General features: G+C 33.0%; 9 protein-coding genes across 9 annotated transcripts; 6 read left to right on the top strand and 3 right to left on the bottom strand.

The window, feature by feature from the left end:
- Positions 1–150: 150 nt before the first annotated feature.
- On the top strand, positions 151–1,513 carry MONOS_4953 (uncharacterized protein; the record flags this gene model as incomplete). The annotated part of the gene is made up of 1 exon (XM_067875063.1): positions 151–1,513. The coding sequence occupies one exon, from the start codon at positions 151–153 to the stop codon at positions 1,036–1,038; it is 888 nt and encodes a 295-aa protein (XP_067732421.1). The 3' UTR covers positions 1,039–1,513.
- Positions 1,514–3,098: 1,585 nt separating this feature from the next.
- On the top strand, positions 3,099–3,743 carry MONOS_4954 (uncharacterized protein; the record flags this gene model as incomplete). Its single annotated transcript, XM_067875064.1, has 1 exon — positions 3,099–3,743. One exon carries the CDS (start codon positions 3,099–3,101, stop codon positions 3,741–3,743), a length of 645 nt encoding a protein of 214 aa, XP_067732420.1.
- A 1,339-nt stretch (positions 3,744–5,082) lies between these two features.
- MONOS_4955 (uncharacterized protein) lies at positions 5,083–6,102 on the top strand (the record flags this gene model as incomplete). The annotated part of the gene is made up of 3 exons (XM_067875065.1): positions 5,083–5,301; positions 5,434–6,034; positions 6,083–6,102. The coding sequence occupies 3 exons, from the start codon at positions 5,083–5,085 to the stop codon at positions 6,100–6,102; spliced, it is 840 nt and encodes a 279-aa protein (XP_067732419.1).
- Positions 6,103–6,519: 417 nt separating this feature from the next.
- MONOS_4956 (uncharacterized protein) lies at positions 6,520–7,976 on the bottom strand (the record flags this gene model as incomplete). The annotated part of the gene is made up of 5 exons (XM_067875066.1): positions 6,520–6,554; positions 6,612–7,281; positions 7,341–7,482; positions 7,714–7,834; positions 7,907–7,976. The coding sequence occupies 5 exons, from the start codon at positions 7,974–7,976 to the stop codon at positions 6,520–6,522; spliced, it is 1,038 nt and encodes a 345-aa protein (XP_067732418.1).
- A 1,693-nt stretch (positions 7,977–9,669) lies between these two features.
- Positions 9,670–10,176, top strand: MONOS_4957 (uncharacterized protein; the record flags this gene model as incomplete). The annotated part of the gene is made up of 1 exon (XM_067875067.1): positions 9,670–10,176. One exon carries the CDS (start codon positions 9,670–9,672, stop codon positions 10,174–10,176), a length of 507 nt encoding a protein of 168 aa, XP_067732417.1.
- A 136-nt stretch (positions 10,177–10,312) lies between these two features.
- Positions 10,313–10,864, top strand: MONOS_4958 (uncharacterized protein; the record flags this gene model as incomplete). The annotated part of the gene is made up of 1 exon (XM_067875068.1): positions 10,313–10,864. The coding sequence occupies one exon, from the start codon at positions 10,313–10,315 to the stop codon at positions 10,862–10,864; it is 552 nt and encodes a 183-aa protein (XP_067732416.1).
- A 2,964-nt stretch (positions 10,865–13,828) lies between these two features.
- On the bottom strand, positions 13,829–14,107 carry MONOS_4959 (uncharacterized protein; the record flags this gene model as incomplete). Its single annotated transcript, XM_067875069.1, has 1 exon — positions 13,829–14,107. One exon carries the CDS (start codon positions 14,105–14,107, stop codon positions 13,829–13,831), a length of 279 nt encoding a protein of 92 aa, XP_067732415.1.
- A 1,100-nt stretch (positions 14,108–15,207) lies between these two features.
- On the bottom strand, positions 15,208–18,338 carry MONOS_4960 (uncharacterized protein; the record flags this gene model as incomplete). Its single annotated transcript, XM_067875071.1, has 1 exon — positions 15,208–18,338. Exon 1 carries the CDS (start codon positions 18,280–18,282, stop codon positions 15,208–15,210), a length of 3,075 nt encoding a protein of 1,024 aa, XP_067732414.1. The 5' UTR covers positions 18,283–18,338.
- A 1,952-nt stretch (positions 18,339–20,290) lies between these two features.
- Positions 20,291–21,780, top strand: MONOS_4961 (uncharacterized protein; the record flags this gene model as incomplete). Its single annotated transcript, XM_067875072.1, has 3 exons — positions 20,291–20,360; positions 20,428–20,921; positions 20,980–21,780. The coding sequence occupies 3 exons, from the start codon at positions 20,291–20,293 to the stop codon at positions 21,778–21,780; spliced, it is 1,365 nt and encodes a 454-aa protein (XP_067732413.1).
- Positions 21,781–22,868: the final 1,088 nt, after the last annotated feature.

Raw genomic sequence — 22,868 nt, 5'->3', positions numbered from 1 at the left:
GTTGCATAGAATTGTGAAGATATAGATAAAATAGAAGGAAGCGGAGGAGATCAATTCCAAACAGAATACGGAGAGGCAGAAATGCCAGAGAGTATAAGAAGAATGGAGAATGTGCCAAATTCAATGAATGCAACGAATGCAATGAATAAGATGAATTCAATGAATGCATACAATGGAATAAATGGATTAAATGCATCAAATATTACAAATAGTTCTAATTCATTTCAGATGATGGCAGAAGCTCCGTCAGATTACTCACGAAACAGCGTGACAAGTGACGATATGGCAGCAAACAGGGCGAAATCTGAGATTGGAGGAAAAGAAAGTGCGTTTGACGATTATTATGATGATGATGAAGGAGAAGGAGAAGGAGGAAGAGGAAGAGAAGGAAGAGAAGAAGAAGGAGAAATAGCAACAGGGAAGATGAAGATGATGATGGATATAAATGTGTTTGACGTGATGAATATGGATGAAGATGCAACATCTTCTAACACTCTTTCACATGCAGATGAAAGTGACTCAAAGAGAGAGAGGAAAATGAAGAAGAAAAAGAAGGAGAAGGAGAAGAAAAAGGGAAAGGGAAAGGGAAAAGAAAAGTCAAAGAAATCAAAAGAGAAAAAGAAGGCGAAGACGAAGACGAAGACGAAGAAGGACATGGAAAGCGAAGAAGAGGAAGGAGAAGGAGAAGAGGAAGAAGGAGAAGAGGGAGAGGAAGAAGAAGAATATAAACTAAATAGTAAGAAGAAGCACAGACATCAGCAGAGAGAGGGAAAGAGGGAGAGAGAGAAAATGAGTGAAGGTTCATTTGAAGAGAAGGAGGAGGAGTTATTTGAGAGAAATAGGCACAAAAGAGGCAGAAAGGAGAAGAGAAACAAGGAGAAGCAGGGCAAAAGGAAGAATAAGTCGCATCAGAGGAAGAAGGAGAGGAATGAAGAAGAAGGAGAAGGAGGAGGAGGAGAAGAAGAAGAAGTTGAGCAGGATGTGTTCAAAGAATTTGATTGGGAAGAAGAGATTGAGGGAGAAAGGTTTAAGAATTGAAGGAGAAAGAAATGGAATTTTGAAGGTGATGGCTTTGAAGATGATGACGAGGAGGAGGAAGAAGAAAGAAAGAAAGAAAGCAAGCAAAAAACAAGAGAAAAGAAAGTTTCGGAGTTGAAGAGGAAATATTAAATTTTTATTGGTAATTTTTAATATTTTTTCACTATTCGTTATGCCTAAAGATAATGCATTGAATGTTTATTGACGATGCTTTCGAATTCTTTTCAGAAGTTTTATTTATTTTTATATATTTTTTTATTTTTTATTTTTTTCCGGCTTAATTTTTTATTTATTTATCCATTTTCTAATTGTGTTTGGACATTTTAGATTATATTTTGTTCTCCTTTATTTCTTTTCTCTAATTAGAGTAATAATTTGTATTTTGTTGGGATATATTATTGATATTTGTTCACTTCAACGCAATTTATTTTCATGAAAGTTTATGAATAAATAAGAGCTTTTTTATTTGATAAAAGTTTTGAATTTTTTTAAAAAGTTATTTTTTCGAAACGATTAAGACGATTTCCATCTTTAAATAATCAAAGAAAATAAATTGAAAAGACACTCATATTCGGAAAGTTATTTAAGTGAAAATTGCAACTCAAATAAAAAATGAAAGAAGAAAAAAAAAATGCATTTCTAAACAAAAACTGTTTTTGCATTATTAAATAATGAAACATCAATGATAAAAAACTTGTCATATTCAATATCATCAAATATATTAATGTTTATGTGATACTGCTCTCATTAAACAAGCACTCTTTAAAAAAATTTGTGATATGCCCATATTTTAAATTTGAAATTTGTTGTTTTTTTGTTGATTATTTATAGCCTTTAAATGCTTTTGAAATGTTACGTTTAATTTGCTCAAAAAGTGTATCATCATTTTAAATACTGTTGGTCGTTTTATTTACTCTGAATCCAACTATGAATCGATTGTTTTTAAAAAAGATTCAAAATGCGCTTTTGAGGATCTGAAGCAGAACTCATCATTATATTTCGATAACACACTGAAGAATAGATTAATTAATGCACGACTCATAAGGGACAACACGAAAATTTTGGGAAAATATTTTACAGGTTTGAATAGACATGAAATCAACGAAATGAGCTGTTTGCTAACGAAAATGAGAATTACAAACTCGTCTATATTTATCGAAAGAGAATGCATTATTTCCAGCTACAGGGATTCCACGATTTGGCAAGATGGCTTTTCGAATGTTTCTGTTATTAGTTGCATTGTTTTTTCAAGAAAACAACAATTAGGCTGCTCAATTGCCAAAACAGGAAGCCTTTTACAGCTCAAGAACATCTCGGTTTTATCGCGGATAGATTCGATGGAAGTAAATTCGTTTGTGTCCATGAAAAGTGATTCTCCTGTTTTGAATCCTTCTGTTCTAGTTACTGTGTCATCATCATCATTTTCATCTGTTTAATATCGACAACGGTTTTCACTTCATTAGCAGATTCCTTATTCACATTTTCATTCTCATTTTTCTCTGAGTGTTTCCCTCCAGTTGATTGACACAAGCATTTCCCAATGTTCAAAGGAGCCCGGAAATGGATTCTTTTTGTCAATAAACGGATTTGGCATTGTTCTCATTCAAAACTGCTGCTTTTTATTTGAAAAGGCACTTTCTTTAGTAGACAATGTGCAGAAAAATGAAGCAAATACTATCTGCACTTGGGCAAGTTCCTTTGTGAGTATTTTTAGTTGTTCTGCTTTTGTGCAAAATACTACATTCAGAACTAAGCTAGTTGGTGCGATTAACTCTGAAAACAGCTATTTGTCTTTTGATGTTAGGTCAATAAAAGGGAATTCAGTGGAATTGACTGAGTTTCCGAGTGTTGCACACAATATCATCTGCAAAAGCGACACAGCACAGGAAAATGATGATAAAGGTTCTATTGAGCTTATAAAAGGCGATAGGTATACAACTTATTCAGAGCATGGTGACAAAAGAGGAAAAAGCAGAATCTTTGAAGAAATTGGAGAAGAATTACCAAAGAATTTCTGGATTGAAAACAACAGCTGCTCGCTTGTTGGTTTCCCCTCTAATATGATGTCGAGTTTGTTTACACCTCAGCCTGTGAATGTGTCAAAGGTGAAGAGCAGAGAGGGATATGAAGTGACTCTGACAGGAAAATGTCTTCTGAATTGCAATCTTTTGATGGTGCTGCTCGCAAACCAGACTAATGCCGGAAAATTCACAGACGAATTTGCAGAGATTGCAGTGGCAGATAAATTGAACTGCAGCAATGAGAATGCAGTTTGTGCGATATTTCCTTTTGATGCCATGGAGCGTGCTGATGGATCAGATGTGTATGTTGTGCTGAAGTTTTCAACTAAAAATGCATTCAACAAAGATTTGACAACAGTTCCATTGTGTGTGAGCGAAGGAAATAATTCTGGTGTGGTTGAGGATACAATGATAATAATTATTATTGCTGTTTCTACTGTAGTTGTTGGTGTTGGGTTTGCAGTGGCATTGTTTTTTATGCGAAGACGATGGAGGAAGAATATGCTGCTAACTGAATGCGAAGAAAGGAAGAGTCTTTTAACTTCGATAAATTCAGACTTTCAGAGGGGGATGAGGAGAAAAGAGGAGAATGCAAATATCTCAGGCTATGTTTCTGATTACGGAACAACCACAAAACAGATTGATATTCCTTCAGATTCACAAGAGCCTTTTCAAGAGGAGTGAATTTGATTCTTCAATAGTGCTGAAAAATGTACTTTTAATTTTTTTATTTTTTTTGTATGTTTTTGTATGTTTCTGTATATTTTTGCATGTTTTTAAAACGAAAATATTTATTATTATTCATTTTATTTATGATATAAATTAGCTTATTATTATTGATTTATTTTTTATATTTTTGTAAATCTGTAATTATTGGAGTGATTAAAATTATATTTTCGTTTTTGTGAAGTCTTTTTTATTAAGAATTTTGGACTTTGTTTATATGTGTGAGAAATGTTAATTTATAACAATTTTTTATTAAAAAACTCGAGTTTGTTTCTGGTATTATTTTGACAATTTTTCTTTCTTTTTTTATTGGTTAATTAATTTTCTTGATACAAAATGAAAATTCACATTCATTCGGATATGTATGTTTCATTTTTAACAATTGTTTTTTAATAAACAGAGTTTTTCGTTTCCATGATTTGAACAAATGCAGTTGCAAATATCGGATAACAATTCCACAATTGTCATTTCGCATTTCTATTGTGCTGTTCAAACACTTTCGATACTTGATAGAGTTATATTTCTATTTTTAAAATTTTTTCATCCCATATTATTTTTGTTAACGAAAAATCTCAAAGATTTGGGACAGAATTTTTGAATTTATGAAAAATTCAATGATTTGTTCCAAACTTTTTCTGCTATCGAATAGTTATAATTCGCACATTATAGCGATATATTGAATATGGAAATATAAAAAATCAAGAAAAATCTTTGAAAGAACTGTGTGGACAAAATTCATAAAACAAAAAATTTCGTCCCATTTGATTTCAAAATAAGAATGATTTTGAGGCAAGTTTCTGCGATTTCCTTTGCTATTTTGAAATAAAGCCAATAAACACTTGCTTTTTAATTGCTATTTTTATTCTCTTTTTTTTTTGTTAATCAGAAAATTCGTGTTGAATCTGATGAAACTCAGAGTTACAGTTTCAAAGAAAAATTTACACGTGTGTCTATTTATAATGCTTGCAAAGAAATGATCGCATTTTGCACACGTTTTTCGTTCTATTTTTTGTGTATCAGAAATGCTTCATGAATTGAATGATTACAAAGCAGGCATTCAAAAGCTGATGCTCATTGAATTGCATAAATATATGGATACGATGGAAGAAGAAAAAGAGTTAGAATGCACCGTCACTGAAAAAGTCTTCAAATTGATGGAAAAATTGATAAATATGAAAAAAACGAAATTTTAGATATTTTTTGGGGTTACGAAAGAAGATTGGAATCCGCAAAATACTGGAAGGAAAACATTCCACGTGGTTCATGGGTTCATCTTTGTGCGAAAAGATTCGAAAAGATGATTGTTGAAGAATACAAGAAAAAGGAGGAAAGGGATGAAAGACTGCTGGATGACCTTTGCGAATGCTATCTTTTGCTTAATGGTAGGGTTTCACTCGAATTTCTTTCGATCTGTGCATCATGCATTCTGAAAGTTGCTTTGAACAAAGAGGAAAACGAGAAAGTTCAAAAGGAAGTGGAAATGGCTTTGCTTGCCTCGAATTGCTTCGGATATCATGTGTGAGTTTTTTCGCTTTCTTTTTGTAATTTTTTTTAAATAGAAAATAGAAAAAAACTGTATTTGAACGAAATGACAGAAATAATCCATTATCACCAGGAACATCACAATTTGACGCGACTTGCGTATCAGTCGGCATGGAAGTTTTTAATTGACAGATTACTCAACGACAGATACCTGGAAGAAGTTTTTGTGAAAGAGCTGGGTTTCGTGAGAAAGGCAAGAAGTGAATTGGATGAGCTTTCGAAATGCATTGATTGGAAGGCAAAGGAAGAAGGAGGAGGAGGAAAAGAAAAGAAAGAGATGGGCATAATATTGGGTTGGCTGCAAATATTGGAATTTTACTTCAGTTTGTGCCAAGTGTGGAATGAAGGGTTTGCCGAACTTGTCAGCAGCATTGTTCAGGTTTTTCGAGCAGCAAAAGATAATTACGGAGAAATCAACGATCAGTGCATTCATTTATTGATACTTACAGAGGACAAAAGGGGTGTGAAAGACTTACTGAATGGCGGAGCAGTTGATGCTTTTATGGAGGAAATTATTCAATCAACGTTGAAAGATGGAAGAGTTTGGGATTTGTTTGTATTTTTCGATTTGATTTCATGCCGATTGAAAAGGAAGAAGGGTGATGAAAAGGAAGAAGCTAAAAGAAAGTTGATGAAAATCGAGATATTTGGTAAGATGGAAGAAGAAGGATACGAAGACATCGTCACAAGCTTCTCTGAAGTGATAGGTTTTTTTAACAGAAAACATTATCATGACATATTATCGAATATTTCAGATTATTTTGTGAATATTTGAGAAATTGCATTGATTTTTGCGAATCAAAAACTCTTTCTTTATATTTTCTCATTTATTGATTTTGCAAGCATTTGAACCTTTTTTTTTGTCTGTTTTCAACTTGCTTCTTTGAAAAGCAACAAAGAAAAGAAAGAAAGAAAGGAGGAGGAAGGAATCACAAATGGTTGTTTTAAATATTTAGTATTCTTGAAGAAGATGAAAAAGAAGATGAAATATGCCTGGAAGAAATCAATAAAGCTCTCTTTATTGCATCTGAAATGTTTAAAAAAAACAAATCCAGAAGTGGAATAAAGTTGCTTTTCGAAAAAAAGAAAATTAACTTTTCTTGAAAACAGAAAAAAAAGAAGAACAAGTATTTTGTTCAAATCAAATGAAGTTCAAAGGCAAAAACACAGGATGAATCAAAAAGCCAACGGATCAGCAATAAACAAAAAAATCATCAATATTTTCAACTAAAAATAATTCATATAATAGTTTTTTAATCTTGCAACAACTGAATCTGATGATACAATCTTCGTATCCTTCTTCTTCCATCTTTTCATGCACTTTCCTTTTCAACTCTTTTTTCTTATCCTTCTCTTCCTTCTTTGCAATCCTTCCTTTCAATCTTTCGCAAAGGCTTTTGAAAAATTCCAACAAATCCGAAGTTTGTTTATCGAACACACGTGATTGTGCAATCTCTTCTAAAGCAACATCAACAGCTTCGCTTTCCAACAAGTCTTCAATCTTCACGGCTCTATTTCTCGCTGCTGTTCTCAATGAACAAATGCATAGATAACAAATTCCTCCATAATTATCCTTTGCAACTCGGAATACACTCCCAACGCTGCTGATAAGTTCAACAAATTTCACATTTGGCAATACACATTCGAAAAAAAAAGATATAATCACCATAAGCCATCTCTCTATTACATCCACTTCTTTCCTAACTTTTTCTCCCCCACCTTCTTCTTTTCTCTCACAATCCACACATTTCGACAGTTCTTCCAGTTCTCTTGCTGCTTCCCTCACAAAATGCAGCTCATTCACAATAATTATTTGTAACGTTCCATCGTTGTATAATCTTTCTATCAAAAAACCCCAAGCAGACTGATAGGCAAGCCGAGTAAGATCGTGATATTCCTGATGGTGTTGGATGATTTCTTTCATTTCCTTCAAATACAATTCTTCAGACATAAACTTAAAAGAAAAAATGAAAAAAAGTGAAGACATCAAAAAGAAAGTGAAAATGCGCATACTTCATTTTTTTTGTATATGTTGCCCAAAGCCAATAACGCAATTTCCACTTCTTTTTGTGTTTCTTCATCTTCCTCTTTGACAGACGCAGCTTTCAGAAGGCAAGGCACACATATTAATATCAATTCCGAATTAACCCGGTTGCTAAGTAAAATATAACATTCACAAAGATTTGCAAGAAGCTTTTCATTCTTTTCTACTTTCTTTTCCTCTTCAATAATCATCCTCTCAAATCTTTTGTACAACAAAGTATATTTAAAATTCAGATTCCATATGTTTTTCAGCACATTGCTATATCCAACATGATTCAGCAGCAAAATTGCATTTTTCATTGACATTTTCTTTTCTTCTATCATTTTGTCCATTTTGTCAAACATCTCAATCGTGAAAATGGATCTAAATTCTTCTTCGTTCATCCCATCAATAGTTTTGTTCATTTCAATGACTTTTTGCTTCTGCTTGTAATCATTGCAATCTTCAAGCTCAGAAAGCAACTCTTCAAATATAAAAATATAGAAAAAAAGAATATCTAATCATCTGGAATTCAAACATAACAATGGATGCAAACCAGTGAACTTTTCGGTGACAGCTATCCCACATATTTCCATAGCCATGTTGCAATCAGCAAAAATTCTCATTTTGAACATTTGCATGAAAAACAAAACACAACATTACAGAAAAAATTAAAATCCACAATAAAATCTTATCGTCAATATAAAAATTGGATCCCATACTCCATCCTTTTAGTGTTATATTTTTAACAAGTAATTATCAAGAAAATCAACACTTTATCTCTTGTCTTTATTTATAATGGATTCATTGATCGAATAATTATCTTTGAACTGGATTATTCATGCACCGATTGAGATTCCGTGAGTGAACATTTCCTGAAGAGCTAGGAATATTATTTCCTGTGGAGATAACAGACAATGGTGGAGATGCATCGATTTTTAAATTCTGTCTGATGAGTTTTGTTAATTGGATGGCTAAGGGGAATGCAACAATATGATTAATAACACAAAAAGACATAATGTATGTAATTTTTGTTGTTCTATATGTTGTGAAGATATTTCCATCCGTATCCTTTCCAAAGTGCAGGAATGTGAGTTATTGTTGAAATGGCCAATCTCCGCTTTGTTGAGCAAGACAATGAGAAAGGAGCAGATTATTATATAGACATTGGAAAATAAATGAAGTTACGGAAGATATATGATTTTTATTTGGGGCAAGAGGGAAAACAGATTTAACTGTTGTTTTATTGAATGAAGACAAAGGAAGATGGAATTCTGTGAATGACAAAATCTTCACAAAATTATATAGAATTTAGTAACATAAGGCAGGGTGAGCAGTTTGTGATATTTTTGACAAAGGTATTTGCTGGCAATATCGAGGGAAGGATATTTATCACAAAAAAAAAGGCAAGAATTCAATGAAAAAAAAGAGAAGTTCAAAATATCATTCATATTTTTAAAGTTTTCCTGTTTCTCGAACTGTGCCAGACAGATATGGAAGGCTGCGAATTTCTATTTCTGATTCCGCTTTTGCTTCAAAAGAGTGGAGAAACGCCAACTACGAGACATCCAATTGTCGAATATTAGCTTGCAGTTGAACAGCATTCTGCCAAATTGCATCTGAATTTCATTCTTCGAAGGGACAGCCATTTTGAGCGAGCAAGATGATTATCATTCGAAGTTTGATTTCTTTATCTCCACAGCCGATGAAAGAGAATTTGATGGTTTTTGTTTTCATCGTTTGTTTTTCAATGAAGTTGTTGTTTCGCTCAGCTTCTATGTTTGTGCATGGTCCATTGAATTTTGTGCGTTGAGCATCATAGAATGCATTTCAGAAGCATTGTCATCTGCATCATAAGTGTTGATGAATGAATGCCAACCTTTCCATCCATCTTCCTCTTCTCTGTTGAAGCACAGCCAACTCATTCTCTTCGTTTTCATATGGATTTATCTTCCTCATCCGCAATCTCGTTGGCATTTGATTCATTATAATCAAACAGGCCGATGAGCCATGTCCTTCAAGCACAGAAAGATGAGCGTCCCTTCCTTCCTTGGCAGCCCCATTTCGTCTGCTTCAATATGCCAATAGTATTCTTCCTCTTCTTCTTCTTCTCCACCTTCTTCTTCTTCGTCTTCTTCTTCTTCTTCTTCTTCTTCTTCTTCTTCTTCTTCTTCTTCTTCTTCTTCTTCTTCTTCTTCTTCTTCTTCTTCTTCTTCTTCTTCTTCTTCTTCTTCTTCTTCTTCTTCTTCTTCTTCTTCTTCTTCTTCTTCTTCTATTAATTCTGCATTTGAATCCACAACTTCATTAAACAGATTTCAAATGCACAAAATATTTTCTTCTCAGCAAAAGCCTTTTCTTTGGAATAATCAAGGAGCTTCTGCATTTCCAGTGAACAATTCTGTGATGTCAGAATATGAGCTCTTCTTCCACCCATATTTCCGTCTTTTCACAACACTTGATTCTTCTTGCCACAAAGTGTCCACGTCCCAATTGAGATCAGCTGCAGATGCGATATCCTTCTCACTCTTTGCGCATTTCAGAGCCAACCAATCAATTTCTCTTCATTATTCTCTTTCTTGTCTGCCAGAGTTGTTCAACAAAAGAGGAGAAAGCAGAGAGCCCTCCTCGTCGTGCAAGGGCATTGGGCTCACAGCTCTTTCGTCTGTAGTGAAGCACTGCTTTGTTGGGATTGATTGCCTCGATGGCTCTCTACGAATTGTAAAGAAATGCCAAATTCGCTGCACATCAGACACAGCCGGTCGAATAGACAATTTAGTAACACGTGATAAGAATTCATGCTTGAGCGAAAAAATATGCGTCGAATAACTGAGGCATCTGCTCAAGCAAATCAGATGCTTTTGAGGTAAATGCCGTTAACAGCTCTTTGGTTGTGCAAAATGGAGATCAATTGGCATTTGTGAAAGTTGTGGATGCATCAACAGAGGAGTTGAAGGGATACATTATGAAACATGGACCATGCGTTATCACATTCACCGTTGAACAAAAAGAAATCGACACTTTAATCGCAGGATGGAATTACGAAATGTCTGTTCTCGGAGAAAATGATAATACAGCAGAAAATGCAAATGCATTCACTCCAAACTCAAAGGACGCAAACGAAAAGATCACCCGCTCGGTTACTGTGCTTGGATGGGGTGTATCGCCTCTGAATTCAAAGGACTCAAGTGAAATTGAGTATTGGCTTGTTAAAGATCAAGAGAAGCTGGAACATTCTTCTGATAGCGCAGTTGATTATTACGCAGATGCCAGTACTGCAAGCCTTTCTGATCATTTTGAAGCAACTTCAAACTCTGTTCCTCTTGCTATCAGAGACACATATCGCGTTGCAATTTCATCCAAACTTTCAACGAAAGATCACTTGGCTGCTCTTTTCTTCTCTGCAACTGTTGAGACTCGTGGAGACGTTGGAGGATCATTTCACGTGAATATTCCACATAAGATAAGCATCGTTTTAGGTTTAATTCTTTTGCTGTTTTCTTCTTCGCTTCTTTAGAAAAGATTTTCATTATTTTTCTCAAACTCTTTTTGATTAAGCTTCTCCAATTTCTTGGATTGGTATTAATATAAAATACATTTTATTTCTTTTTTGAATAGTTGAAATTGAATGGCACATTTAAATGAACCGGATAAGATTGATGTTTTGAAATGAACTTTTTTGTGCGTTGAATGGATTTGTTGTCTTTGCTTTTTTTAATTTCAAGATTATATTTTTAGATTTTTTGGATATTTTATAAGCATAGAGTTTTTTTTTCTGAAAAAGATAAATTGGATTTCTTCTTGTGAAATAATTTTGACTTTTGCATTTGTTTGTAAGCTTGAAGCAATAAAAGAAAAAGTCACAGATTAACTTATTTATTGTGCTGAAACTCATTGCTCTTTTGATTGAATATTTTTTCCAAAAATTCTTGTTTTTGTCTCAATGCAGAGAAGCCGAAGCGAAAAACAATAAAATTTTATAAGTTGAAAAAAAGATAAATGTTTCTGAGTATTTTCACGTAAACTTTCGAAAGAATAACTATATGTTAAGAAATTACTAAATGATGTTTTTGTTTGTTTGTAATTATTTTTGTTTTTAGACTTTTCACTATTCTTTCTCAATTACTCGATATTCCTAATTATTGGAATTCGTTATTTGTCAGCATCCTCTTTCTTTTCAGAAACAAAAAAAAAAAAAAAAAAAAAAAAATAAAAAAAAATAAAAATAATAGAACATAACTTTTGAGTTACAAAATGAAATAAACTCATGTTCTCAAACATTTACATTTTCATAATTCAAATTGCAATCCATAAAAAATCATTTGACTAATAAAATAAAATATTCCCTAAAATTTGTTGAACAGTTTTACAAAAAAGAAGAAAGATAGAAAGAAAGAAAAATATTTCTTTGTTTCGAAATATTGCACATCGCATTTCTTCAAACAATCACGAAACAATCAGTCAATTCATATGAAAAGTCAGCAGAAAAATATGATCTTTCTAAAATAGAAATTGTTTTATAAAAGCTTGTGATTAAATCCTCATATCCATTTTCTTCCAATTTTTCATAAAACTCCATATTTATTTCCTTTCTTTTCGCTTTATCGACATCAAAAAAATCAAAATAATTTTTCAATATAATCCGAATTTTCGAAAATAATATAAAGTAATTGCGTTTCATTGTGGCATCCAAAGTTGACCGCTGAAGTTCCTCTGAAATCAGATTTGCAACTCCTGCCTTTAATAGTGCATCAGCTCCAATAACTCCAAGCTCCGCAGATTTCTGAAGAATCGAAAGACAAGTTTCATTTATTCCTCTTTCATATTCTCTCGATGCTCTGCATAACTCAATAATGCAACGATCCAACCCAACATTTTCCATTTTCAGAAATTCGGATAAATTGAAGCAAGAGTCCAATGTTCGGAGCCATCTATTCAAAACAACCACTTCTTTCGTTTTATTTTCGAATATCTTCTTTTCTGCTCTCTTCCAATCAATAAGAATTCTCAGTTCGTCCAACTCTCTTGTTGCCTCTTCCACAAAATGAAGATCATCCTCAATCACTTTTTTCAAACATCGGTTGTTGAATAATCGGCTTTTCAAAAACTGCCAAGTAGATTGATAGGCAAGTCGTGTCAGATTCTGATATTCCTGATGATACAGGATTATCTCTTGGATTTCATTTAAATACAGTTCTTGTCCGATAAACTATTTAAAAAAAGAAAAAATAAATAATATCAAAATATAAAGGAAATATTCAAACTTGATGTCCAGTATTGCTCAAAGCCAATAACGCAATTTCCACTTCTTTTTGTGTTTCTTCATCTTCCTCTTTCTTCGAGGCAGCTTTCAGGAGACAAGGCACACAAGTTGATATTAATTCATGTGAAGGATAGTAGATTAGCAAAAGATAGCACTCGCAAAGATCAATTAGAAGCTTTTTGTTCTTTTCTTCTTTTTTTTCATTTTCGTCAGCAATCATCATAACAATTCTTAGGTGTAAAGCGGAATAACAAAATACTAAAATTTCAAAGCATTTTAGCACTTTACAATATCCAACATGCTTCAGTAACAGAATGATATTCTTCAAAGATAATTTCTCTTCTTCAATCACTTCGTCCATTTTATTGAACACTTCCTTTGAAAAAATAGAATTAAATTCTTCTTTGTTCATTCCATCAATAGCTTTGTTCATTTCAATGATTTTTTGCTTCTGCTCTTCCTCATTGCAATCTCCAAGCTCGTCTAACAATTCTTCAATAAAAAACAAAGAAAAAATGCAATAAGCAAATATTCACTTGCACAACAATTGCAAACTATTGAACATTTTTGTGTTGTCTGTGTCCTGCATTTTTTTCTTTTTTAAAAAAATTGTTCATGAAAGCAATAATATTTCAGCCATTCACATTGAATTCGCATATGATCGAACAGAAGAAATTGTTGAAAAATAAAAACTCAAAACAATCAAATAAAACACGTGTGCTCATACTGTTTTTTCTTTTGTTGACATTCTGGCCAAGGATTTTAAAGAAATGCAACGCTTTTTCGATTTTTCTTTATTTGTTATGGATTCAATGATCAAATTGTTTTCTTTGAACGAGATTATCCATTGGAAAGATGAGAGATCAGCGAATGAATCTATCCTTCAGAATCAATTGTATTATTTTGTATGCTAACGTCAATCACTGGAAAAACATTGCGAGTGATGAAATTCATTCTGTTTATTTTTGGTAATCGGAAGAACAACGAAATGCAACAATTTAAATTTTGAATGAAAATATCATCATGTGTGTATTTTGTATTTATCTATATAATGTGAAGACGTTTCTATCCGTATCCTCAAAGTGCAGAAATCAGACTTGTTGTTGAAATTGACAATCTTATCTTTGCAGAGCAAGACGATGAGAATGGACCCGATATTTTCACTGCGATTGGAGATGAAAAGAATTTATAAAAAGACACTTTACCCTCGTCTTTGGGCTATATCGTCAAAGCTTGGCTTGCTGGAGCAGAGAATGAGGTTGTGATGTTGAGAATATCTTCTGATAGAATATATCCAACATATGACATCTCGATAAGATCTTCGTCTTCTTCTTCATCGCCTTCGTCTAAGCTATCATTGTTTTCATATGCACCTCCTCGGCAAATGTAATTATATGTATTTTTTCCTTCTTGGTCATTATCTTCTTCGCGTTCCTCTTCTTCTTCCTCTTCTTTTTCTTGTTGTTGTTGTTGTGGCTGGATGCGCGAAGAATGCATGAAGAACGAGAGAGAGAGAGAGAGAGAGAGAGAGAGAGAGAGAGAGAGAGAGAGAGAGAGAGAGAGAGAGAGAGAGAGAGAAAGAAAGAAAGAAATAAATAAAGAGAAAGAAAGAAAGAGAAAGAGAGAAAGAGAATAACTATGAAATAAAAGCAAAGTCTATTATTATTTGGCGAGAATAATGAGAAATAAGATTATCATCTCAATTTTCCAATACACACTTCACAAATTGCTTCACAAATCATTCAAAAAAAGTATTTCTTTTGTTGAATGAATTTGAATGAAAAAGTGGAAAAATATCTTTATTGATTTCCAATCGGAATAAGCAAAATTGTTTTGTAAAGTTAGAGTCATTTGAAAAAATGAACATCAAATCGAATGAATGAACGAATGAATGAGATGAGATGAGACGAGATAAGTGACACAGAAGTTTAATTACAAAAGCCATTTCAATAAAAAAAAAGAGAGAGAAAATAAAAAAGTGTTTTTTAAATTTCAAAAGAGAAGAAAAATGCAATTTCAAACCAAAGAAACAAGAAAAAAATACTTACAACTTTCAAAAAAGTTGTAGCATTTTGTAACAAATCAGTAATATAATGAAGAAAGAGAAGAAAAAAAAGATAAAGAAAAATAAGAAGTTAAAGAAATGAAAGCAAAAAAAAAAAACTTGTTTCATCGCAAATGCAATGAAGAGCTTCCCAAAAAATATCAATTGATATTTCAATGAGAAAATCATAAAATATTTGAAATAAAGATAAAGATAAGATAAAAATAAAAATAAATTCAGATTTAAAAATAAATAAAGTTAAAAAGTCTAAGATTTCTTTTGAAAACTGGAAAATAATCAAAGAGAATGCAATTCAGGATTTGAATAAAAATAAAAATAAAAAATTTAAAAATAGAAGGAAAAAAGAAAAATATGAGTAAATAATAAAAGCGATTCTATAATAATTATTAAAATCATATGTATTTTAATTTAAACTCATTTATACTCTTCAAATTCTTCTTTTTTCCTTCTTTTTCTTTCTTTCTTTCTTCTTCTTCTTTGAAGGCATTCTCTTTGATATCTTCCTCGGCCATTTTAATATATTCCCCTTTGGTTATTCAGATAAAGGCGACATAACATTTGTTTCTGTAATTAATCCTTTGATATCTGCTGCCAATTCCTTTGTTTGCAATCCTTCATTCAAAACTGAAGAAAAAGAGGAAGAAGAAGAAGTTGAAGACAAAACATGACTGACTGCTTTTGCTGCAATTGCACTGCCATTTTTTTCCTTTTGCTCTTTTTGTTCAAATTGCTCAAGAGTTTCATTGATGTTTTGTTTGACATTGTCCAAATGCTGTCTGACTGATGCATTTTCATTTCCCTTCCAATTCGCCTCTTTCTCACCATTTTTCTTTGTTCTGTCTTCTTCTTCTTCTTCTTCTTCTTCTTTTGTTTCATACTCTGCCTCTAATGTTCCATTAGGATTATTGCCATCATTGCAATCATCAGTTTTCCTGCTGCTTCCATCTGAATCAGCATCAACCGCAAAGTTCTTCGCTGGCCTCCCTTCTTCCAATGTCCCACCTCGCTTTGTTCGTTTCTTGTTTCTTCTTCCTTTTCCTCCTTTTCCTCCTTTTCTTTCTTTTCTTTCTTTTCCTTCTGATTCGTTCTCCTCATCCTCAACGTTGATCCTGTTCTTTGAGCTCCTCTTCTTCTTCATCACAATCAAAATGACACAAGCAACTGCCACAACTGCCACAACTCCAACAACAATCACAATAATCCACCAAGCAAATGGCTTCTCTTCTTCTCCATTTCCTTCATTTCCTCCATCTCCTCCTTTATCCTCTTTATCCTTCGGATCATCTTCCTTCGGGTCATCTCCCTTTGGCCCTTCTCCCTTCCACTTCAAATACTTCTCATACAAATCCTCAGAAGCTGATTGATTATTTTTTCTTCCCATTATCCATCCAGCTGTCGATCCTTCGAAAGCATCCGCAAACTGAAACACATTTTCTTGTTTGCAGAATTCATCGATGCCTTCGCTTTCGATGAATAAGGAAGTAGGTTTTGATGTCGGCCCAACTGTGTTTGAGCTGTCAATATCCAAATTGCCTGCTGAAGGAAGCTGAAGATTTGGCTTTATCTTTGCCATCCAAATGTACATTACCCCTGCTATTCCTATTGGCGCTGTACATGACTTGAATGTGCACCTGCTCTGCCTTCCAATCGACACTGTCGATTCTTCTGAGTGCAAATATATCTCCAAGCCAGCAGCATCTCCGTACGCTGAATTCACTTCATTCATGTTCAGTCCTTCAATGTTAACTGTTGAAAAAGTGCTGTTTCCATCTTTTATTGTTATTGTTGCTCCATTTCGTTCATTCACATTGCTCACCTCCAACCCATTCAATGAAATTTCACTGGTTCCTTCAAAATAAAATGGCGAAAATATAAATGAAATACAAATTGAATCATCTGTGCATGAAACATTGTTCATCGTAACTTTCCCACTGATAGCGCTCACAAGACTGCCAACAGCAGAATCATCTGCTTCGGCGCATGTGACAATTCCTCCTTCTGATAATTGAGCTCTAGTTCTGACAAATCGACAATTGCTGATGGTAAGTGACGGTGACATTTCATTTCCGAAAATTAAAGAAATCCATTTGTCACCTGACGAGGGAAAATTGAACGCCAAATACTTGAATTCCACTTCTTTTTCACACGTAAATAAAGCTCTTGAAGCTATGGCATCACAATCGATAGCCACTTCAACATTTCCATTTCCATTACTGTTCACTCCTTCAATTATTATTCCACGGCTCTTGCTGAACAAAATTTCTTCGGCTTGGATAGGATCGTTCGATTTTAATATTGCAATGCCAAATGTATCTTCTCTTGCGATCATTCCCAACAATTCATTGGCCTCCTTCAAACTGTCAATTGGATTCTCCAAGCTTTCACCATTCCCAGTTATCCCGGACTTCACATAAATCTTTGAAATATTTTGCGATGGAGGTAGTAAAGGATCAAAATATTTGGACACAAAATCAATTTCTTCGTAGTTATTTTTTCCCATTCCAGCGATATTCCACTTGTTTCCTCTTCGTGTGTAATCAGCCGCAAAACTTTTCTTCATAGCAAATGCAATTTCTTCGAATAATGAGTCATTCGCCATCTCTAAAAATAATCCAGTGTTTCTAATCAACTCACCTTTTCCAGCTGAACATTTTTCAAATATCAAATTCCTTCCCTCTTTTGGCCATTTAAGCTGATTTGCTGATTCAATAGTTGGTATTCGCAGATATATTCCACCTGTGCTATGGAAATAATCACAACTGCACGACGAAAAAGAGGTGACGCCTCCATCTCCAACCGAAAACGTATTTTCACCTCCATCAGCATCAAAATACAATATTCCGTAAGAACGCGATATGCATTCCGAAAAAGTAGTTCCATTCAATGTTAAATCACATTTCATATTTGTTCTACTATGAATCCAGATGACACTATGTGATCTTGTCTCAACTTTCTTCAAAGTGAAATTTGATAATATCACTGTTTCACATTCATCTGTCACAAACGGTTCGAAATTCAATTTCATTGTATTTGCTTCATCAAAACATTCCACTGACTCCATCGTCAATGTTCCTCCTAATGCGTATGCAAGACTAATATCAAAATTGACGCCATCGGCTTTTGGAGGAATAAATCTGCAGTATCTTATTGACAAACTTTCATTTCTTCCTGCTATTAAATTAAACGATACATCCTCTTCATCCTTATTTTTCAACGTTGTTGGGAAGTGAAACGCCAAGTATTTTAATGTCGCATCACAATTAAATACAAATAGCTCACTTCCTGGACGAACATCACAATTAATTGCTACTTCAATGTTTCCACTTCCATCACTTTTCCATCCTTCAATTGTAATTATTCGTTGAAGGTTAAATTCAACGGCTTCTGCAATTAATGGATTTGCATCGTAAACTATTTTCATGTCACATGCATTATAAACGTCCAGTAAACCGTAGGCACTTTTCAGTGATTGCTTTTCCTTCCCAATCTCCAATCCGCTGTAACTTTCGTTCCCGCTTTGCTTCACGTAAACTGTTTGAGGATTTGATGGTTCTTCTTGTGCGTAAGTCGATACCGAAATTTGGAAAAGAATTAATCCCCAAAACATTCTTTAAAACACTTTTCAAAATACAATTCTGATCAATGTTCATATAACTAAAAAAATCTATTTTTTACATAAAAGAAAAAACAAAAATCACTAAATCATTTTTATGAATAGTTGATTCAAAATATATAAACTTTCTTTTTAAATTCAAAATTGCAAAACAAAAACGAACAGATAAAAAAACCTGAAAATAGATTTATCTAATCTTTCTTTCTTTTCAATCAAAGTCAATAGAATTGGAAAAACATTTTAATATACCTTTATCTCTTTTTTATTCTCAGAATACAAAGAAATAAAAATTTAAATAAAAATAAAAATAAAAACCTGCTTATCTTCTCCCTTTGAGCAGAAGTTCATATTAACCAAAGAGATGAACAAGTTCAACTAACACATGCAATTCATTGTGGAAGAAAAGATCCTTTTGTGAAAACAGCTTCTTTCTATTTGCCATCAAAAAAGTTATCTTTTGCTCATCATCCTCTCAAATACGAGGAAATTGAAGAATTTATATCTTCTTGAATTTATATATGTGTGTGTCGTGTATTTTGTGTTGAAGAAAGAAGAAGAAGAAGAAGACGACGAAGACGAAGATGTTGATGGTGAAGATGAAGATAATGAGATGAAGACAATAATTTCGCTACAGATGACGGAGGAGATAGAGATGAGCCTTTTCGATTAAAAGAGCTCTTCAAGAAAAACGGAGCATTTGATTCTGTTTTATTTGGGAAACCGAGCTGACAGCGTCTCATCATCAATCAAATTATGAGTAAATGAGAAACTTTTACACTCACAAAAGAGAAAGACTTTTACAAGACTCGTTGCAGAAATCAAAAACGAGCATAAATTCCTTATTAAATCTGCATTTGTGGAGTGAGAAGAAGCTCTGGTGAGAAATTAGAACGATTTTCATTTTATTCTCATTTTCCGTTGTGTTCTGTCAAAAGCCTTGAAGATGAATGAAGAGCATTCTGATGTGCTCATTGATGAACATAACAATTCAAAATAATTCTCAAAACATAATTCATAATGGTTCTCATTCTCTTCATTCTGAAATGACCGTTATTGAATTCTAGAAAAATCGCTTTCCTTCAAATCCATTTTCTCCATTTCATATGCTGTGAAATAGCTTAACTGGTGCGTTTCTTGAGTGCATTTTGTGGCAAAGTTGCCTTCCTCCTTCTTCTCCAAATTACATTTCAACTGAAATAAAAATTGCCTTGAATGTACAAATCTGTTTTTAATATCCAATGAACTAATGAATTTCCTTTTGTTTTTTTGATTCTCAATGAACTGAAGAATCTCCATCTTTTCTATTGGAGCTGGATTTCATTGTTTTTCTACATAACACATGATTATTTTGCAATTGAAGCATTGGTCCTTGATTTTCTTTCTCTCAACAAGCATGCTCCCCTTGTTCATATTCATGTTCTTTTGTCAATCCATGTTGTTTTTGTGGTTTTCTTTTCTTTTCTTTTCTTTTCTTTTTTTTTTTTTTTTTTTTTTTTTTTTTTTGTTTCATAACTTAATGATCCATTAACAGATGATCTCAAAATGCAAAAATTCACAAAATATGTCAAAAGTTCAGGCATCACCTGTTCTTGTTTTCAGTCTCGTTCTTCTTCACAAAATATTAAGAAAAATCTTTCATGCACACATTTTGTTTGTCTGTTCCCTTTTCTCTTTGCTTAAGTTGTTGCAATTTATTATATTTCAAAAATAGAACTGTTATTATTCATAATGAAAAAGAATAATAAAAAAAAAATAATATTCAACAAATAATCTGTTGGTTTGATCAAAATGAAATAAAATATTTCTATAAAAGGACTTTGACAGCCAATCCTTGAGGTTTATTCGTAATTTCTTTTGCACTTCTTATTATTTCGCAAAAACAATATAGTATATGTTGAGATCATATTTATTTTACAAGATAAAAATTGTTGTTTGTTTTTATCTTTTTTTTGTGATTCGACAAGCTTTGCCCCTCTTTTTGATATTTTTTGCAACAAACAGAATGAGTTTGTCAGGTGATGATAATTCTGAAGAAAGAGTACAGTTGTTGACCATTACCGAGAAGTTTTCAAGTTTGTGCATTAATTTGGATTAAATAATTCTGAACATAATTTTTGTTTTTTTGAATACCCTTTGCAGAATTGCTCCATGAACTGGAAGGTTGCAGAGAAGACGAACAAAAACAGAAAATTGAAGAGATGAATGGATTAATTGATGAAATGAATAAAGAAGAATTCAAATCAGTTTTCACAAAAGAACTGTTCGATACAATCGGCAAAATGATTGAAAAAAAGACATTGACATGTGGAAATGCAATTTTGCTTTTGAAGCACGTCGGGTATTGCATTGCGATAAAAAATATATGGATTTATAGCTCTAAAACATCTTCTATGGATGATAGATTTGAGAAGATGATTGCCATTGAAAATAAGAAGAAAAGCGAAGAAAAGGATGAAAATCTACTAACTGATCTTTGCGAATGCTGTGTTTTTCTGAACGGATGGATTTCGTTGGAATCGATTTCAATCTGTGTGCCTTATCTTTTTAAAGAAGCTTCAAAGAAAGAGGAAAACGAGGAAACTCAAAAAGATGTGGAAATTGCTTTGCTTGCTTTGAGCAATATTGGATTTCAAGTGTGAGCACTTCTTTTTCATTTTTATTATGTTTGCTTTTTTCCCTTATTTTTGATAGAATCTGGAACAAAAAGTGCATTTGAAGGAAATAACAGAAATCATCGAACATCAACAGAAACACAGAAATCTTTCAAAACTTGCCTTTCAGTCTGCTTGGCAATTTTTAATATACAGATTTTACACCAATGGATTCTTGGAAGATACAGTTGTGAATGAGCTGCATTTCGGAAGAGAGGCAGCAAGAGAACAAGAAGAGCTCATAAGAAATGTGAATTGGAAGAAGAAAGAAGAGAAAATGAACAAAGAAGAAGCGAATAAAGTGCTGATAATCAGAAGATGGATTGGAACAATCTCGATTTATTTACTCAGATGCAAATTGTGGAATGAAGAATATGTTGGGCTAATCAATAGCATTGTTCAGGAATATCAAGCAGCGAAGGATAATTACAGAGGAATTTGCAATCAGTGCATTTATTCCCTGAGAAATGCAGCAGAAAACAGAGCTGTGAAAGTTGATGACTTATTGAAAGGAGGAGCAATCAATACTGTTTTGGAGGAGATGCAGCAACGAACATTGAAAGATAAAATGGCAAGAGAAAACTTGCATTTCTTTTTGAGTGTTTCAGAAAGATTGAAAGAAGAGAAAAAAGATGAAAAGGAAGAAGCGGAAAGAAAGAAAACCAAAAGGAAAGTGTTTGAGTGGATGGAAGAAGAAGGGTACGAAGATCACATCATCAGCTTTTGTGAAGCCATTCCATTTTTTAGCAGAAAGTTCCATCACAGTTTATCATTCGATGTTTCTGATTACTTTGTGAACATTTTACGAAATGAAACTTCTATGAATTTATCGCTCAATTGAAATTTTTCAAAATTTCTTATTCATTTATCGAAGTCATTGACAAATATTAATTTGAAGCGTGAAAGCGCATTTTTTTATAAAGAATCACAGGCATTGGTGTGATTTATTCTTAAATTTATGAAACATTTGAATTTTACAAAAATGGTAAGTTATTTCTTGCTATAGTTAATTGAAACAAACATCACTTGGAAAAATGTGAGAAAACAATATAATAATCCAAAAAGCGAAGTTTATGTGAACGATTCTTTATTCCTCTTTATCTTCACCTATCCCTTAAAGTTATTTTTTATTCGAATAAAGCTTCTTTAACATTGTCGTTCAAGTTGAATAAAAAGTATGTTGTGGTTATTTATTTTTTTATTTATTTTTATTCTTCGGACTTTGCAGGAGGATGGTACATGTTCTATTGAAAGTTTTTGCTTAGAACAAAATGTGAAGCTATTCAAAAGAGATAAAATAGAACAGTCTATGAAGCAAACTCGTTGACAAGATGTGAATAAAGAGGATCAAAAACAACCCAGACAAGAAAATTTCATTCAGATAGATTTTCGAGTGGAAGATCTTTCTGCATCTTTTTTCTTGTGAAAGGAATTCTTTCAGAAAATTTTTATTTGATTAATGCTTGAAAAGCAAAAGATAGTTCAAAACGATGAATGAATACTTTCTCCAAAGCTCTCATGTCAGGATCAGCAGATATGAATTCCAGAATTGTTAAGCAAATAGCCATGGAGGAGGGCTCCTTCTTGAAAATTTTCAGGTTTCTGGAATAGGATGTGTTGGAAATGAAAGTGGAGAAGGGGAAAGTGCGTGTGTGTTTGACTGCTGTTTCACTTCATGTTCGGTTACAAATTATTATGGTGGGGGCATGCGTTGTTACAATATTCCTGTTCAAGTTAAGATTAGAAGCATTCAATTTATTTCATGCAACGCATCGGCATATGGAGGAGGGTTTCATTTAAATACATATAAACAAAATGCACCAGATGATAGGATTTATTGTTTTTTCCTTTTCTTTCATGAATGCAACTGCAGGGATGCATCCAATCCATATGGGCATGATTTAGAATTTGCAGATAATTACAATGTTT

The sequence above is a fragment of the Monocercomonoides exilis genome (genome assembly GCF_001643675.1).
Source record: "Monocercomonoides exilis strain PA203 chromosome Unknown scaffold9-1957334, whole genome shotgun sequence".
NCBI lineage: Eukaryota > Preaxostyla > Oxymonadida > Polymastigidae > Monocercomonoides > Monocercomonoides exilis.
The sequence above is the reverse complement of the archived record's forward strand: the minus strand, read 5'-3'. Positions and strand labels throughout refer to the sequence as shown.